At 47.5% G+C, this 19,476-nt stretch overlaps 1 protein-coding gene across 3 annotated transcripts; it reads right to left on the bottom strand.

Annotated features, from left to right (window-relative positions):
* IL21R (interleukin 21 receptor) lies at positions 1,612–15,178 on the bottom strand. 3 transcript variants are annotated; one of them, XM_021411004.1, is made up of 9 exons: positions 14,677–15,178; positions 10,471–10,545; positions 8,225–8,330; positions 7,895–8,091; positions 7,188–7,339; positions 6,608–6,794; positions 6,052–6,148; positions 5,536–5,617; positions 1,612–3,019 (listed from the first exon to the last, which is right to left on the bottom strand). In XM_021411004.1, the coding sequence occupies exons 2-9, from the start codon at positions 10,523–10,525 to the stop codon at positions 2,108–2,110; spliced, it is 1,788 nt and encodes a 595-aa protein (XP_021266679.1). In that variant the 5' UTR covers positions 10,526–10,545; positions 14,677–15,178; the 3' UTR covers positions 1,612–2,107. The 3 variants fall into 3 exon arrangements, with proteins under 3 accessions (XP_021266679.1, XP_021266678.1, XP_021266680.1); XM_021411003.1 differs by lacking the exon at positions 14,677–15,178 and adding an exon at positions 13,480–14,175; XM_021411005.1 differs by lacking the exon at positions 14,677–15,178 and adding an exon at positions 13,480–14,163 and having other exon boundaries at positions 6,617–6,794.

Here is a 19,476-nt window from a genome sequence, read left to right as displayed (position 1 = left end):
AGAGACCAGAGGCAGCTTCAGTCCAGTGTAGCAGCAAAACACCACCTTGTACCAGATGTGTGGCTACAGACTGTGTAGCAATGACAGAAACATCTCCTTCAGCAGTTTTGGGGTCAGTGATATTATCAGAAGCATAGAGTGTGTTCAACTGAGGTGTAAAAGGGCCCAGAAAGATGAGCAAGATCCCCCTCCTCCCCACAGCAGCCTTGGCCAGTTACCACGAGGTCATTTCAGAAGTGCAAATGGTAAACAGCTGTAAGAGACTGTTACAGACAGACCATCAGCGATGCTTCTGCCCAGTACACGTTTGCACAGACGGTGCAAGTACAGCTTGCAGGACGCTGTGAGGCAGACACATCTCACCAACAAGGAAGCGGAGCTGACTCGCTCCTCTGCTGCCTCGCGGTGGGCATGCGGGGTAGTTGCTGCTCAGCCACAGAAGACAGTAAAAACAGAAGAAAGGAGAGAAGGAGAACTCACTGGTATCTTCACCTTGTGCCCAGGAAGGCCGGAGTTAGGGTTATCTTGAGGCAGTAAAAACAGTGCAGGCAAAGCAAGTTAATCCCTGTAGGCTCAACATGAGTATGGCAGGCACCACAGCTGTTGTAAGCAATCAAATGAGGGCTAAGGATGCATAGAAAAACTTCCCACAGCACCCACCCGTGAAAGAAACGTGGCTTCTCTTCATGCTCTTCCCTCTTGTTAAGGGAGTGTGTTGTCTGTGACAGCAATTGGAGAGTGATTTCTCTGTCCTTATCTCAGCCCTTGAATCATTTTTCATCCTGTTTCCTGCACCTGTTCCATTGAGGAATGTGACAGAGCAATGTGGTGGAGCTCCACTGCCCATGAGGATGAAACCACCACAGGGAGCTGTGGGGTTGCCAAAAGTCTTGAGTAAAAGCTTGGGGAGAGTGAAGAGTGTTGATTGGTATCACAAGAACAGGTTGTGCTGCACTGGAAACATACCCTGTTAAGGGTACAGGTTGTCTTGCTGTACGATCTGCAGCCAAGCACTTCTTGGGTTACTAGCACTGTGCCTACATAAGATGTAAGGTTCACATTCAATATCAATATCACACTAACAATTCAAGAGAGTTATCCTAAACAAAACAGGCAGAGATGTGTGGGGGAAACAATCACAGAGGCAGCGTAAATGCCACTTTCATTGTAGGCTCTATGAGCTAGCAGAAATGGGTGATGCTCTGTGCTGCTGACCTGTTAGCTGCAGCAGACCAGGTCCAAGAGAGGAGATAGAGCTGCAGGCGCATCTGGGTGGGACAACATTCCTGAAACTTCTGCATAATTCTAATAGCTGCTCAGTGCTGTATTTAATGTGCTTGGAAAACGCATGGAGAGGTGCAGGCTCAGTAGGAAGCCCAAGTAGGAGTTTCTCTGGAACTATGTTTTGAAGATTTTAAATTTATAGACTCTACCTGCAAACTCCATCTAAATCCTGAGGTATGATTTGTCTCTTGGAGACGCCATTCTCTGATGATGAGAACTGGTTTTGATTATACAACTCAAATGGGATGGATATAATCCATACTTAATACAAACTGCTACGGCTGCATTTAAAGAAGAGTGTGATAGGAAAAGTAACAACACCTGTTGTTGGGATAGGGTAAGGGAACTTTAATGTAACAAACATGCTTGCCATTAGATATGCTTCTAAGATTCCATGTACATCCAACTTGAGTCATGAGAGAATGCCAGGGAAAATCCTTTTAAAGTTCTGTACTATTTATAAGCTTACTTTCAAAAAAAATTTGCACATCTATGTAAGCTAAGGAGCAATTTTAAAGGTACAGTTGCTTTTTCTTGCTGTAAAAAAATTGAAGTTTGTAGGTCATTATGTAAGGGTTTGACCAAGAATGCTGAAAAAAAAAATTAAAAAAAAAAACAAACAATCGTGTCAAGTTTGATGCAACATAAACAGAATAAGTGGCAGTAGAAATAGACATATATTTTTATGGACCTAACAGTTCTCTGTTGTATGCAGTACAGTTTACACAAAGTAAACTTTGCTTTTTCTTCTGAATTTGGCTGACGCTTTGCTTCTGGCACAGTATGCAGAAGGCCTTATGCTCTGCAGAACAAAATCAAGTCCTCAGTTTGTCTGAGTCCCGCTGGCAGGGCTGTCGGTGTGGCAGGAGACCCACTGCTTGACATAGCTCCGCGGAAAGTCCTCTCCCTCCTGCTCAAGAGGAACAGACCCACAGCTGGTCTGACTGTTTTGCTCAAATTCACAGTCAACGGGACTCCCACAGTCTGAGTCCACAAAGCCACTGTCAATAGTGTCCAAGTCTAGGCAGATCATGGGGTAACTGTCACCAGGCCTTGCACTGCGAGAGAAAAAGTCACAGGATCCTTCACTGTAGGACACACTTTCACCATCGGGAGAAGGTAGAGAAGCTGGATTTTCCAAATCCCACTGATCAGAATGCAAGCAAAGGGCTTCTAGGATGCTCCCCATCCCTCCTTCCAAAGCCCCTTCAACTTTCCGGTGGCCTGGGGCACCTGTAGTCCTCAGGTGATCTGTGGACATAGAGCCTGAGGCCAGAATTTTGTCCTGTGAGCTCAGGTCAGACAGATGCAAGGCACTGGATGGTCTTCTGTCTTCATCATCAATGTTAACCTTGGGGTAACCGTTTTCTTCAGCACTATCTTCATTGCCACTGTGCTTTTGTTCCCTGTACATACGGTTACAGTCGCATTGGCAGTTACAAGGTGTAAATTCACCAGCCACTGTCACCGTGTCAATGGACAAATGTCCATAGGAGCGGTCCTGAGTTGCACTGCTGTTGTTCACACTTGACAGGAGGCACAGGCTGTCTTGGCCTGGTGCAGTCAGGCAGGACACACAAGGCTTGCAAGGCAAACCATTTTCCAACTCCCTTGTCTCCTCCTGTGAGGTGCAGTTGGAAGGACGCATGCTGTAAACTTCGAGAACTTCTGAAGGGACTATTTCCCATTCAAATAAATCAATGGTCATTTTCATATGGGATGTACCAACCCACTTCTGCAAGAAAACACATACAGAGAGAGGGAAGTTAGTGCTGTCAGGTGTGAGTTTCTACAGAAATGACTGAAGATCTTATGCTTTTAGAGGCAACATCAAACTGTAATATCACTGACTCCTCCAAAGTGGCAGGGTATGAGACACAGTTATAACAAGGAACAGGCTGTGCAGGAGAACTACCTCACATAGACAAAATGGATTAGCTCTGGGAGATTTGCATGGCTATACAGTTTTCTTCATGCTGACATAAACAAACAAACAAACAAACAAACAAATCCAACCAAACAAGCTGCCACTGCCCATAGCAGCCTTCCCAGTTCATCAGCCAGAAGGATCCCTCCCAAGCCATCAAGTCTGCCTGCACTCTTCTCTGGGACACTGTTTCTCTCTGGAAGCAAAATCCATTTCTGTATGTGCAGCATCTGCAGATGTCAGAGTGTCCCTCTGCTGCCATCTGTCACACGGCAACAACAAGCAACGGGATGGTGGTGGGAAAGCTCAGCCTCTGCTGCCATCCCACCAGCATCCGCCTCCGTCATCGTGGGCCAACATAATAAAACAGGAGGCGTTACTTTCAGAGCAGCCCTTGTATTTGGGTAGACATCAGCTTGTTACACCCTGACACCAAGTGTAAAAACTTCACTACTGCAGGAAGCACCAAATCTATTTCAATTTATTCTTAGCCTAAGCTGCAGAGAACTTAACATTAAAGCTGTGCACGCAAAAGGCTATTTAAGGGAACAGAAGGAAACTCCCTTCTCAGAACTGAGCAGGCAGAATATTTTCTATGCCCTCTTGACACGCATTTGCACGTTCCCACTCAACATAAACATAAGAACCCACATACACTGAAGGGTGGACAATGTTCCTCTCTTTCCCTTCTCCTTTTATGTCTTAATAGTTCTCTAACATTTTCAGTCCTTCCTGCCTAACCCAGCACTGTTCTGTCCAGGCATTACTGTTGCCATTATTCACAGACGTTTCCTAAACGCTCGCTTTGATGCAGGCAGGATGCAGTTGAACAAGCCTTAGATTAATTGTTTTTCTGCCAGCTGATAATGACTCTGTTCACACAGTAGCGAGGTCACCACATCCTCTTGACACTGTCTGCATCTGAATCTTGTTTGTGGGCAACTGCTGCTTTATTCTGCAAATGTATTAACTTTCTCAGAACTGAGCTTTAGCAACTTTGTAACTGAGGCTCGTTCCTTCCCAGTAGCACTGAATAACCAAATTAGAAACCAGCAACAGCATCACTCCCATAGCGCAGGGCGAAGCCGCAAGTTTCTCTGCCAAGAGCACGGCTCTGGGCATGACAGGCTGGTTTCACTTCCACTATGAGCGCTATCCCTTGACTTTTAGGAATTCCCACGCCGGGCCCATCTAGTCCTGGCTCCTTTCCTGAGAACAACCAGTGCGATGTGCATCACAAGGAGATGCGAGTCCCCTCGCGTGCAAATATGGGAAGCTGTAATAGAGTTGAAAGAGGAAGGCAGGAAGGAAGAGAAACAATCACTGCAGGCTTCAGCTTGAGTGGTGCCCATGCAAAATTTGCCATTTAATCCAACTGCATGCATCATCCATGCAGCAGTAGGAAAGTACATGATGACTGCTGGGGCCCAGTTGGCAGCCCTCTTGCAGAGTGTCTAAGAAAAGCAAACAAAACAGAAACAGAGGAAACAAAAAGCAGACACTGAAGTGCCTATGATCAGCGCTACCAATCAGCAGGAATGACAGGAACTTCTTCAGAAAGAGGCAGTGATCTCTGCAGCTCAGTGCCAGCACTCTCACAATTTTATGATGGCACTGGGGGTTCCTCTTCAGCTTAATACAAACGATGTCTATGGATACTCAATGTTCTTTCACTTTTGTATCTTGAGAAGTCCTGCAAACCCTGTAGCCTTTGCAAGTCAGATGAACAAGTCTGGCTGATGTTAAAAGAGAAGGCAATTTGTGAGGTCTGGGCAAAGCTGCTCACTTCACAAAGATACTTCCTCACGGGGGAGGCAGCTGCACGTACAGTGCTGCGACACAGCAGTTTTTGCCCCCAGAGCTCTAGCTGTCTTTGCAGGGTGATGTGTCTGCATGAACAACTCTCCAGAGAGAACTACAAAGCCTAATAGTGAGCCTGTGTTACTGCAGAGGCTGAACTGGGAGATCTGGCCCTACAGCAAAGCCTACAGTCCATGTCCTTGATGGCAGCATGAGATTGCAGCATGCGCTGGTATTGCTTTGTCCATTCCCTTCGCAACCAGAGACTTAACAGATCAAATATGAGCTCAGCTCATCCACTAAGACAGCATCTACAAGAGATGAGCGGCATAGGCATAAAGACCATCACAGCACAGAACATACACTGGAGGGCTCTGATTCTCATTTGTACCCATGCAACATTCCCTTGAGACACTCTTCCACTTACTGTCCTAATAAGAATCCCTTGCCCAGGAAATAATGTAGGGCCTTTTAGTTTACTTTTGTCATATGTTCCACTCACATATGTATTAGTCCATTTATACCTTGAAATCTCCATTATACATCAGGTAAAGTGGTTTGAAAAAGGCAGACGGGTCTGGGATGCAAGCAATCTTCTTCCACAAGCTGGAAAAGAAAAGAGAAAGGCTTTGGAGTTAAGCACACTGTCCCTCTGCAAGAAGGGGGAGGCCCCAGATTTGGTCTGAGAGACTTGCATCAGCTTGAAAAGGGGCAAGCCAGCCATGCCTGCTCCCATCTGGGCATCTCCAGAGCATGGGCAGGACCAGGAAAACAGCCCAGGAGTCTGGTGGCCTCTGCTCAGTCCCCGTGCACCAGTGTTCTCTTCCACCCAGCCTGCTGAAATGCATCAGAGCCCCCAGAGAAAAGCAAGGCACTCTTACCAGTACACCAGCTGGAAACTATACTTTGCTGGCCTTCACAAGGCCACAGCTGTATCCGTGCCTGAAGGCACAAGATGCAAAGAAGGCGGCATGCGAACACCCCATTTTTAGCAGAACAGAACAAGGGCATTTAAGTCCAGTTTCCCTACGGGTTCTTACCTCTGCTGCTTGGCCAGAAAGGCTGTGATTGAGGCAGTGATCACCATAGCAACAACAAAGAACAGCATCCATCCCATGCCTGCTGTCTGTGTCACAGCTGGAGAAAGACACAAATTCATTCAGACTCACCTTGCACTTTGACCCTGGTCAATAAGCAGCAGAAAGAAGACCCTGAGATTTTACCCCGTGCTTTCTCTTAGAGACACTGAGGCTGTTACTTGGAGACCAGCCCCCTGTACATGAGGTCAGGTATGAGTGAAGTTGGTCAGGAAGGATTCACCAATGAAAGGAGCTGGGCATCACTGCTGCAGCCAGGCCACAGGGCAGCCCGCAGCTGATGTGCTGGGGGCAGGAGAGCTCCCTGCTCCTGGGACTGCTTTTCCTGGTGCTGCCACAGCACCGTATTGGCCCACGCCTGGGGTTCATGGACCCGTAAACAAGCCAAATGCCTGCCTTTACTAGACTAACTAACTTTTGTTCTAATTAATTAGATTTGATTAGATTTCTGGAAGCATTTTCTGACATTGGATCAACAGGAAGAACAGGGAGAGCTTGCCATAAGTACCAGCAGGGCTGGTTTTCAGTGTCAGCCGAGAACTCCATTCACTCCAAAAGCCATAGTAGCCACTGTCTTCTCGGGGCCTGGCTCTCACTTGGAATTCATACTCGGTGTTCCCCTGGAGTTCCCATGGCAGGATCACTAGTGTCCGCTTGTCTTCATGGACAGATTTAATCTTCTGAGTCTGTGAATAATTAAACATCAAGTAGTCAGTGCCGGAGACACTGCTCCTACCTTACCCTCACTGAGAGCCCTGCAAAGGAATCCCCTTTGCTGTCAGGTCATTTCTGTGGGCTATGCTCTGGCTGCTCAGTGGCTGCATGAGGCCCTGGGGGATTCTTCAAAGCAGAACAGGAGGAGAAGCAAATGATCTACCTCCCTTCCCTGTAGAACCTTGTACTTTTCAAACAGCTTCTGCTTCTCAATTCTTTTTTTAGTCTTGCATGTTCTTAGTCCAGGCAAGCAAAAAAGAAACTTTCAAAACCTTCCAGAACCCTTCTTCCACACCAGTACTCCTGTCCTGCTAGGGCTGGTCCCTCTTTGCTGGTACTTGACGGTAAAGCAACATCTCACTTACCTCCCAGGTGTCAGTCCTCCTCTTATAACGCAGCTGATATTCCAGCTCCTCATTCAAAAGATAGAAAAGAGGGTTCTGGTAGATAGTTTCCCAAGAAATATTGTAACCTTCTGTGAACACAGCAGTCAGATTGAACGGAGGCTGTGGTCTGACTGTGGGTGAAGACAGAACAGTGTTACTCTTCACAACATTACTGCAGATGCAAGAGATGGCCCAGCACAGCATGAGCAAGGTGGAACAGCGAGGGGCCAGAAGTGCCCTGGCAGAAGTGTCCCCCTGCACAGCACAGTCTTGCTGCCTCAGGCAGCACAGTGACATCTATCTCATGCTTCTCTGAATGCCTTCTGTCCTGGACTCTGCTGCCCATCTCTGCAATTCCTTATCACCTCAGGAAACAGGGAAAATAGCACAAGGGCAGCTAGCTCCTGGGAGATGAGGAAAGTAGAGTTCCTTGTTCTGCCCATCACATAGCAGGTCTCCCTCAGTCATAGTCACTTGCACAGTTGGGCCACTCAGCTGGGCCACAGGCATGAGATGTTTTGCAGTTCACAGTGGCAACAGTAAGATCATAGTGTCCTGCCCAGAGGAGTGCATGCTGAACACAGTTCCCCTCCCTTGGCTGTCTTGCTCACTCCTTGCCCAGACTGTCCTGGCAGATCAACACAAGCTCAAGCAACATACATCAAGCCCATCAATTTTGAACTTACTGTTTTCTCTCATATAAAAGTCTCTGGAAATCACGTGCTGCCTGTCAGTTATCTCTGTGACATCCACCTGGACTCTGATGTCTGCCAGCAGTTCGGTCATGTCCACAGTGCACATGTATTCCGTGTGGTTGGTGTTCCTGGACGATTCCAGGAGACTGCAGGCTGCCACAGTGTTTTCTGGATTATCCTCATCAATCCTGAAACCATCAAAGAAAACACCTAAGAAAGTAGTCCACATCTATCGCATAATGTAGTTGGACTAAATGGATTAATCAGTCACTGAAAAAAAAAAACAGATTAAAATAAAAACTGCATTCTATTAAGACGTACCATGTCGCAGTGAGATTGTACGAACTGGCACCCAGGTCATTTCTCAGGAGGCAGGACAGGGTCTGCACATAGTCCACAAAACAAGTGAGGTTTTCATGGCACATGGCTGTGGGTTTGGAAAGAGAAAACACAATACCAGTTTCCATGCTGCAGCAAGCAGAACTTGGTATCAACACACACAGCCCCTGGGGCTCCTACTACATCAGAAGAGAGCAGACTGCTCTGCACCAGGCCCAGAAAGCCTCCAGTCCTGGAGCGCAAGTGTGTTCCTGCTCCACGGGGATGTGAGCCCCTGGCAGCCCATCAGTGATAAAGAAAAACCTACTAAGAATGCTGTGGCAGCAAAGGATGTGCAGAAATACCAGAATGTGCCCAAACCGTGGCTGGATTTTCAAATGTATCTCTGCCCTCTCTCACACAGTCGCAGTCTAACATTCATGGCTCTTGGCACATTAAAAATTGGTAATTTAGTAATTCTTTCTTTACCATTCTCTCCGTTTACAATTTTCTACAGCTTGATATCTGCAGCATCAATGATTTTCATGTCCAGCTCCAGAGACTTGGAACAGACTCTTCATCAAACGTTGGCAAAAATATATTGCAGCTTTCACGCTATTATTTCCATAAGTAATTCTGATGTTCAAGTGATTGGCAGAATTTATCCATCACTTAAACTGAAGCAGACTTCTGAAGAGAGCGTGAGAGGCAATTACAGAAGATTCACTGTGGTCATTAGGAAAATTAACTTATTTGTAAGTGGCCACAAAGCAGCATTTCTGCTTTTAACTCTTCTGTAGAAGCTCTTTTTACTCTTCAGCATCCAAGATGTGCCATACAAAACCCCATCATTCTGTGCATGACACAGTCTATCTCAGCACCCAGATCCCCGTATAAGACCTCCAGTGAAGCGGGATGGTGACAGAAAAAGAAGCGTGGGGATTCTTGCAATAGCCTCTGTCTCCAAATGTGTCCACGTGCTTTATTAAGCATCGCATTATTCAAATTATGTGGCTGTTATTTTGTTTCATTTTGACTTTTTCATTTCACTCTGACTTCAGAATTCTGTTCTGAAATGTTCATTAATTTCATTTTGTTTCATTTCAGTCTTAACTTTTCATTCTGGGTCCTCAGCAGGCTGCCCGAGGCCCCGGGCATGCATTTCTCGCTTCAGTCCCAAACAAGATACATTTACTTCCTTAGACTAACTTTGCTCTTCTAGAAGAAGAGAGCAAATACCCTGCTTTCTTTTAGAATGGACAGCAAGTATTAATAACCTAATAAGCACTGTTAATTAGTGTTCTTCTGTGCTATTATGATATTGGTCAAAAAGTCTACTATTCTTTGGCAGCTGGCAGTCTGCAAACATGTATCCGTGCAAGAATTTGCTAACGAAATTAAGATGAGATCAATTTTTTACTGGTAAGGGAGTAATTAAATGTTAGAATAACCCAACCAACAGTAGGACGAATTCCATCCTTGGCAGCTTCAGAAACAAAGACCAAAGGATTTTACTTTCAACAGTAAGACCTAGTCTGGTCCGAAAAGAAGTTAGTATAGCATAATTCCTCATGTTACACAAAATTCAGACTAGACATCACAATGCAGTAGAAGATACAACTTTGAATTCACCTTTTCCGCTAATTAGAATTTGGAGCAGGTCTGAGGCTCTGACTAGAAGCTGCATGTGAAATGCTAAACTCACGCCTGTTCTGTGCTGATGCTCTTATTGCTGCCTTTTTCTGTCCAGCAGCAGCAGGTAAGAACCAGCAAGAAAGAAGTGGTAGTTGTCTGCACAATGCAGTCCTGAGCAAAGGGGTTCAGACCAAGAGAGATCACTCCAGTGTCCTGGTTGGCTGCCAACTGGGCTGTATGGGATACCCAGCTATCAGCTACCAGAATCTTTCTGATGGCAAAAATTCTGTGGAAGAATCCTACCCCCATGTCACCAGGAGCCATTTCAGTGCAAGGCAGGCACTGCCTCTGGAGCATCCCTTCCCCACTGATGGCTGCTCTATGCAGTTTGGCTGAGTAATGCCCAGCTCTGCTCCCTCTCCTGTTTGTTCTTCACCACCCCCATAATGACCCTTCCTATAATTCTTTGTCCCATGGAACCTTCTCCACTACCACCTGTCTTGTGCTTATTGTCCCGTGGCAACATTGTGCCCTGCATGGCCCTGAAGAGCCTGTGTCATCAACCAGGAAGGCAAGCCTTGTGTACAGCCAGGAACACGTGTTCATGAACTTACTGTACTGGAATAAAAGGAAGAAGGAAATACTCTGGAGCCATTGTTTGTTCCTCATTTTGGTTCTGACTGGATGTTCTGAAAAAAAGCAAAAAATACACACAATGAAGAGTTCAGCTCAGCCATCTGCTCATGTGTGTTGGAGGTTAAAGTGGAATTAATCTAGCCTTCATTTACATCTCTAAAAGCAAAGTGCTCAATTTAGGTGAGGCATCTCAGCTCTCCTCTATACATCTCTCCCATTTGCTAAGGGTTGGGGGTGGGGGACCAACAGCCATAAAACAGATGAGTGACATTTCTGCTCCTTGCCAGCAGCATGTGCTCAGAGCAAGCAGAAAAGTGACTGCAGCCTCAGTCTATCCATGCAACAGGAAGACAATTGGTTGAGTGCTAACCCATTTTTTCCTTCATCAGCTTCCTGCAATTAGATATGTCCTACAACTAGAAGTGACACTGTTGTGGCTTAATCATCTCAACAGTGGATTAGTCCAATAAAAGTGTATGAAAGTCAGTGTGGGTCTCTATGAGCAGCACTTGTGAGAACTCACTAATTTGGACTATGCATAGTTAAATAAGCACGGGACATCCAGTTAAGGGACTCCACAGCAGCAGACTGAGTAAAACAAAAAACAATTTCCCATACGTCACAGGAAAGAATAACGTATAGCACTCTTCAGGAGAAGACTGTCCTGATACACTTTGGTGAAAAGAACCTACAGGAAAGGAAGGTCCTCAGAGAAGGGGACAAGATGCGTACAACAAAATGAGGAAACGGCATCATAAAAAAATGACTGCAACTCCTTCAGGGACTGAACCCGCAGGAGCCCCTCTGCTGGCTGCAAGCCACGCTTGCAAGCAACAGGTGCCAGAGCCTTGCAAAACCTGGAGCTGGTTTGCAACAAGGCACCTGTGAAAATGTTATGGTTGAACACCCAGGTGCCCATCAGAGAGAACACCAGCAACGCCTCTCCCACTTGGGGAATATTCACAATGTTTAAAAATTTCCAAGTTTACTCAAATAATGAAAGCAAAATATATTTAGCAGCCACCAAAAAGCCCCTGCAAACCCACGTGAGCTCTGAGACGTGCTCTCAAGGCACTGCAGAGTCCAGATGAAATCAGCAGGGCTCACTCCGGAGCTGGTTGCAGCACCTCAGCTCTGCAGCAGGAACAGTTGTGCTGCTGCTGCCTCTCAGTCCCTTGCAGACACAGAAAAGCAGCTGCTCCAGCTCAGCAAGGAGCCCAGGCACCCCGCTTGTCTCCCTCGCCTGCTGGGAGTGGCAAGACAGAAGCTCTTTCTCCAGATCTCCAAATTTTCTCTGCACAGTAACTGTTGTCATTATCACCACTCCCTGATTACTGAGGCACAGCCCACTACTGGACAACACCTGTGCTCTCCTTTATCCTTCCCCCATCTCTTCTTTCTCTGAGAAAGGCACCCGTCATCATGCCATCCCTGGAGATGGGAAGCCCCCTCACGTTGCAGCACCTACTCGTGACATCTTATTGTCACAAACTCTGTTCCTTGCAGCACATTTAATAGAAGAGCTGTACCAAATGAGCATGCCATTGAAGCCTAGACGTCACTAGGCCCAGAACAAGGCTGTGCCGCTGCCCACTACCTCAGGCCTTCGTGCTCCCTCCTTGAGTGCAGCCCCGTGTTGGCTCTGGGGCTGCAGTGCCCCCTCAGAGCTGTGCCCTGCTGCAAAAGCCCAATCTCAATGTCACTGCTTTGCCACACGCCACAGCCTTGGTCTCCCTGCAGGAGGAAGCAGGCTGCTTGCTGCCTCTTCTTCAGAGGCAGGAAGGGTTGGACTCCCAAAGAGCTCTGTGGACTCACGGCTTGTTTCAGAATTCAACTAGCAGTGCCCTGAGCGTTTTGCAGCCATGACACTGCTGTCGTTCTGCTTTCCTTCTTGCTCCATCCCTGCCTACATGGGCAAAGCAAGGAGAGGGAAGCCTTTGCTGCTTACTGGACTGTTGTTTCTTCCTTATTTCCTTTCTGCTCAGAGAACAGGAAAGATCAAACACAAAAAAAGTCAAAGCAACAAGCCCAAGTAGTTCTATAGCAACATCAGAGCCTGTCATTACACACAGGAGGAATGTTATTGTAAAATGCAGCAATTTAGAAGGAAGCTTTCTGGATAAGAGCACAGGAGCAGAATGAAGACAGCTCCCTGCTTGCATGATTGTTCACTTTGGAGCAGAAGGTAGAATGGCAGTAGGCAATGAGCAGAGGTAGGAACTTACTCCCTGTTTCGTATTAGAGAAGCCCCTTCCACCCCTTCATAATAATTACAGAATCATGTGAATCACATAACAGCTTAGGTTGGAGGGGACCTTATGGAGCAGCCAGTTCCAACCCCCTGCCATGCACTGCATCAGGCAGCCCAGGGCCCCATCCAACCTGGCCATTCTTAATAAAAGGTGATTAGCTGTTCATATACGCACGCACCTATAAACGATTCTGCAATGTTTTAAAATACACCACTGAATAGGAGACGGGACCAGTACACAGACATTTAAGATTATTTTGCTAATGATCTGGGGGTACTGTGCTATGAGCTGCCAAAGATGGATGTAAAGTAAGCCCATAATTTGAAATGTGTCCAGGAACGTTATACTCTTGTAAGAAAAAGCCTAATTAAAAGTTTAGTTTATGTGAAATAAGAAAACAATGATTCTGATACTTCCAAGCATGAGAAAACAAATGTCCCAGTTACAGCCAAGTAAAAAGAGGGGAAAGTCTGCGTTAGTCTCTCAGGCTACCAGCTAGATGCAAAAGCAAGCTTTCTTCTTGAAAACTTCATTAGCAATGTGCACTGCTACCTAATCACAACGCTCAAAGCAATAGGGAGGCAGCAGGCTCCTCCAGCTGCCCAGTACAAGGCAACATGAATGACATGGGGCACAAGAGCCATGTCAGCAATAGGAAAGATTTATAGTGAAGTCACAGATATCAAGCAGGAGCAGACTGGTAGCAGGGAAAATTGATGGGAACATGGACGTTACCTTGCCCCGTCCTTTCAGCTGTCCATGTCAGCCCTCCAAAACTCCCCTGGCCGGGCTGGCCTGGCTAAATGGTTACTGGGACCGCAGATACTGCATGTGGGAGCTGGAGAGCAGGTGGCTCTCATCAGCACTGAGAGTAGCGCCTGGTGTGTGCACCAGGAGCTGTGCTGTATTGGAATACACAGTGATAGGCGGTGGTTGACGTCATCACTGTATCAGTATTACTGACAGAAGGATGTGGTGAGCATAGAGGAGGCAATGAATTCAAGTCTGGACTCCCACACACCATTTATTACTGTATTGCTCTATTATCTTACTTTTGATGTGAGAAAAAGGTGGGAGAGAAGATAAAGCAAACTCACAGGGCTTAGATCTAAAATGTCATCTAAGTTGCTTAGAGGGGTTGGTAGAATGAGTGGCTCGCAGTAGGGAGGCATTGGTGTCAAGTCATTAGGTGGTTAAGCCTAACTAAATAGTACAGTGTGGACCACATCCGACAGCTCAGTGCCGCTTCACTCTGCTACCACCTGTCTCCAAAATGGCCTCTGGGACCAGGAGGCAGCAGCAACCATCAGAGTGCAGGCAGGCAGGTGGCCTGGCTCCTGGCTCCCCCCTGCCTTGGCTGGCTCCATGCAGGTCCAGGAATTGGAGCAATATTCTATGCATCCTCAAAGATACAGACCAGGCATTATAATTCTAAAGACACTTCTGGTGACATTTAAGAGAGAGACAATAATGTATTACCGTAAGGAATGAGTCAACAGCGACAGGAGAACAGCTGAGACCTGAGTAACTGCGTTCTACTGGAGGGAAAAGCAATAGAAGAAACCACCTCAAAGCTCAGGAAATGGGTTAAAATATGAATGAGCCTGGCAGAAAGCGGAGGTGTTAGTCAGCAAAGCGGAGGGCTGAAAAACAACAGAGCCCCACAGCTGGCGCCTGCGAGCTCACACAGGATGCTGCACAGAGGAGGGAGCACACTGCTTTCAGCATGGGGAATGCTGAGTGCCACCCACACAGACCCCCACATCACTGCCCCCGGACTCCCTCTTTCCTTTCCTGATTGTCTCTTTACAGCTGCCAGCAGTGGGCTCAGCCTCTTATTCTCCCCAGCACACATCTCAGTCTGACCCTATTCTGCATGAAGGCTGCAGAAGGAGATGATGCTTTGGCTCCTGCCAGAGGAAAAGGGCTTACCTTCACAGAACTGTGACCATGTGTCTTGCTCACACGGAGGGGAGCACTCACAGCTTTGTATCTTCTTCTTTAAGGAAATCACCAGATATACACTGGTAAGCAGAAACAGGAATGACTGCGCCTGTCAACTCACCCTGACCATCTGGAACAGAAACCTACAGCTCTGCTCAAATCCATCACCCTCATCTGAACCATGCAGAACGTGCCCAGGGCTCTCTCCTCAGGCACTTTGCTGAGCTGGAACCTGCTGGCAGACATTCAGCCTGCAGGAAAGAGCATTTCCTCTGATGGAGCCTCCACACAGCCCTCCTCAGAGTGCTCAGGCCCCTCTGGAAGCCCATACACAGGGCTCTCCCTCCAGAAGTGTCTGTCACACCCATTTAGGGCCAACATCCATCAATGTATCCCCTCTGCTTCCAGTGATGTACCAAGATTGGAGCAGTGCTGCTGGCATATGGCTTCTGGTAGCAAAAGACTCACCTCACCAATTTTGCAATGCTGCCTGGCCACAAGTTTTTGCAGCAGCCCTTCCACTTCCTGGACTGGGTGCAGCAACCAAGTGTACCTCGCACAGCTTTGGCATCTCAGATAGGTTTGCAAACACACCAGCTGCTTTCAACCTGTGTGTGTAGAAGCATGTTCAAAGCAAAAGCTAATGGCTCACCCTGCGTGCTGCCTTGGTGTGCAAGCAGTGAGCTGCAGAGGGCCGCACGGCAGTGCACAGACTCCAACAGCATTGCTAGCTCACCCCAAAACTCACAGAACACACCGTCCTAGTGCAGCTGGCAGCTCCTCATGTCACTGGCAGCGGCATACCGTGTCTTCAGGAGAAAAGAGCGGGATGCAGGACGGACAGTTCAGAGCAGCAATATGTTACAGTGTATTAGCAGTGCTGGAGATAATGGTGGTCTTCATGGAAATGGACTGCTCTGGAGTAACCAGTGTTTCAAAAAAAATTCAAATTATATTTCTGTACAGAGAAGCTATAGGGCTTACTGGAATGTTCCTGCAGCCATCCCTATTGCATGAAGCTGGGGTTTGCTATGAAGCTGTAAGGTGGCAGAAGCCAGCACCCATTTCACTTCAGGCTAAAAAGGATGAAACATGGGGTTATCGGCTCCACTGGAGCACAGGGAATAATACAACAACATAATGTCATGTCCGTACCCCTGCATCCACATAAACACTGGTAGATGTTTTACATTGCTCAGCAAGAAGAAGAGTCTGAATGTTGTTCCTATGAAGTGTAGAGACTGGGAGATTCCATGTTCCACAGCAGCTTTGGCTGTGGTATGGTCGTTGATCTAACAAGGATGCTGCTTGTATCCCCCAGTTGCTGTTCTGGGGTCAAGGAAGAATAACTCTGCACTGCCGAGTGTCCACTGTGCATTTGCAGAAGTTGGAAAGGGACATGCTAGGATTGGCATTTTCAAGCAAGGGCAGAGAGCATGTAAAATAGAAACAAAAAGGACAGCAGGTGACTGCAATGACCCTTCTCACTGGGGAACTCAGCTGGATGCTTTTAAGACAAGTAATAAGAACAGGGGGGGCTGACTGACCAAAAGTGGGAAGAAATGCTGTTGCTTCAGAACAACAGCATCTGTTGCAAAGGCCCAGCACAGCTCAGAATGAGGCTGTAATGCTGAACTACTGATCCAAGTTCCTGCCCCTCTGGCAGAAACAAATCACCTGATGGTTCTGTTAATTCCCTCGTGCTGCTGTAGGGGAGCCTGGTGTTCCTTGAGCCCCTCTGCCAGGCAGCTGGGGAGGGGAACCCCAGCAGCACACTGCCACATGTAACCTTCAAGCCCAGAGCCTGTCAGGTACATGTACCAGTTAGTGAACACATCACACCTTACACCTGCCAGAGCCATCTCCCTGGCACCTCTGTGGGCTGCTCACCACAACAGGAGTGCTCGCTTCAGGGCAAACCATGGCCAGCACAGAGCTGGTTTTCACAGCAACTGTCTACAGCACTAGAACAAGAACGAAGGGCTGATTAAGACTCTGAGCCAGGTGTGGAAATTCTCCCCCCCCTCAGAAGGCAGTCCAATGCTTCCTCACCCTGTTACAATTTTTGCTGCTGTGTGGGTGGTTTACTGCAAGTGAAACCAGTAGTGGCTGAGCTGGGGAGAAGCAGCCAACCCCAATCTCTTCTGCTTGTGCCAAATTCCCCTACGTCTAAGAGCTGGGGAAACAGCAGCAAGTAGGAAAGTCCCAGTGATATGTTAGTCACCGCCTCAGTTACCTCCAATCACACTGCTCCAAGTGCCCTGCTCTTACACAGCGGAGGACAAGCACAGATAGGACCACGGGAGCAGCTGATCCATCACTGAATCAGGGAAGGAGCTCCTTAGGAGACTTGTCACACCCCATGGACTGGGGGGAGTCTAATATCTGATCAATGGGCAGCTAACCGTGCCACAGCAAGCAGTTCCCTGCACTGTTTGTTACAAAGCTGCAGTCATTTTTCTTTTATCTTAAAGTCTTGCTGGTGAGGTGGAATAAGGGCGTGTGGAAATTTTGTGTTGTAGAAAGCCAGAGAATGGACAGGACTGAAGTAAGACTGGCCAAGGGAGAAACAGTGCAAAGATTTTGGCCAGAGCACAGTAGAGATGCAAATTTCCTCTCACCACTGCATCCTCATCTTGTCCAAGAACAGGTGAGACTCTGCAAACCACTGATGCTGACGCTGGCTGTCATTAGGAGCTCTAGGACGACACACTGAGGTATAGCAATTCAGCAAGCTTTAAGCCAGGCGCCTGGGAGGTGCATTCTCCTTTACTTGCCTGTTTGCTGTCTTTCGGAGCAATCTGCTTTGAGATACCAGTAAGGACAACAGTGCTGCAGCTGAGAACTCGACTGGTGCATCAGCCCCATTCCTCTGCCAGCAAGATGGTTCTGAGCTGGGGTTTCGCTCCTGACTGCCATCACAGCTCGGACAAGGCCTTGAAGGCTGTGTGCACTGGCTGCAAATGGTGAAAATCTCACAGCATGAGATGGCTGCTTCGGTCATAGCATGGGGAAAAACAGATGAAATGCACGATAATGTGATTGTGATACATCGCCATGTGGGATGCTGGGGCAGAGCCTGTACTCAGTCTGCAGAGGTGGGGAAGTGATCTGTGTGTGCACACATACACACACACACACTTGCACTGCATGGGCACAGTGCCCTCGAGAATTAGCCCAAACCACCTGTTCTATGGGAAAGCATCTGCATGCAAATTTACACACATTGGAAGGAAGCACCTCTGTCAGAGCACAAACAGCAAAGGTCATGCTAAAGGAGTTTCCTACAGGAAAGACATGGTTTGGAGAAAGCAAACCATCCTCTCAGTCGCCGTCCACTAAGGGATAAGCACTTGGATGTCCTTGCACCCTGCTTGAACAACACAGGTTGATGCCACAAGCTCTTACAAAAGCTCACAACACGCCCCTGCCCTGGGTTAACTCGTTTCACAGGTCTGTGGAATCCCATATTTCTCGCACCCTCCTCTTGAGGTTATTGTGTTTTCCAATGACAACACTTGTGGCTGAGAGGAATTTGAATGCAACTGCTCAGTTCAGGTGCTTATTCCTAAGATGCTAAAAGATGTTTAGAAAGAAGGAAAAAAAACAAAACCACGTTAACATTCTCTGCAGAGGAAAAACAGCATATCAGAACGAGTTCCTCCTGAACTGGGAATACATCTGCTTTCCTTAGGAACTCGTTTTACCCACTCAGGACAATGAGTCAGGTTGCTAACACTGGGTGTGCAGACAGGTAAGGATGACATAGAGGTGGAACAACTGTGAGTTAGTAATGCACGGCCTGAGAGCTTGGCTGAAAGTCAGCAAAAGCCTCCATTTGCACTTCAGTCTTACAAAACAAACTGAGAAACACTGAAAAGACGCTCAACTGCAAGAGGCAGTTCTCTGTCCTGGTAATCTACTAGGTAAAAAGGCCATGGTTGGAGGGTCTCATCCTTCAGGTTTGAAGCTCCTCACCCTCCCAAACAGGGACCAGCTCCCAGGTGGTGTGGTTCAGGCCAATACACATTCTGCCAGTCCTAAAAGTCAGAACTCTCACACCCTCCCAGCAGACCTTAATCTTAAGCCTCAAACTTGCCATTTGAAGCACAGCCGTGATTTGGCAGCCTATAGCAATAGCTCTAGATTGCAGAAGCAGAGGAAGTGGGAGATGGAACGCTGAGATCACACTTGAGTCACATACATGCTACGCCCCATAGCACAGGGGCGGGCAGGCCAGCTGCACACAGTCCTGGTGTTTAAACACCAGTCCTGGATTCTGCCAAGGCGTGAGAACAGGGCTGCTCCTTCCCAAAGAGCTGCAGTTTGATTTCACCAGAGAAATCTTGAAGGAAGGGCTGATGTTGAATACTCAAGAACACAACATCTTCCAATGGAAACGAGCAGACAGGAGCATGCAGCTATGTTGGGAAAATATAAATAAGTTAAAAATAGAAAGTGAGAACGAAGCTGGGGCTCAGCAGAGGAACTGCTGCAGTAAACAGCCTTGCAATCCTAGTCTGAGCAGAGCTCTCTTGGCTGCTCCAGCCAAGTGCAGGCATCCCTATGCTCCCCCAAGAGCATGTGGGTGAGAGCAGAGACAGAAGGGGAAGAAAGCAGCACTGTGCCTCCATTCACAGCCCTGTACTACTACTGCAAACAGTGAGTAATCCATTCTGGGTAGCTGCAATAATGGGGGGTTTGCTTAATCTTTTTGTTAGGATTTCAGGAAGTGAGTCAGCTTAATCATGAAACAGACCATGGCCTTCGTGCACGTCCCTGCCCCGC

The sequence above is a fragment of the Numida meleagris genome, chromosome 13 (assembly GCF_002078875.1).
Source record: "Numida meleagris isolate 19003 breed g44 Domestic line chromosome 13, NumMel1.0, whole genome shotgun sequence".
NCBI lineage: Eukaryota > Metazoa > Chordata > Aves > Galliformes > Numididae > Numida > Numida meleagris.
The sequence above is the reverse complement of the archived record's forward strand: the minus strand, read 5'-3'. Positions and strand labels throughout refer to the sequence as shown.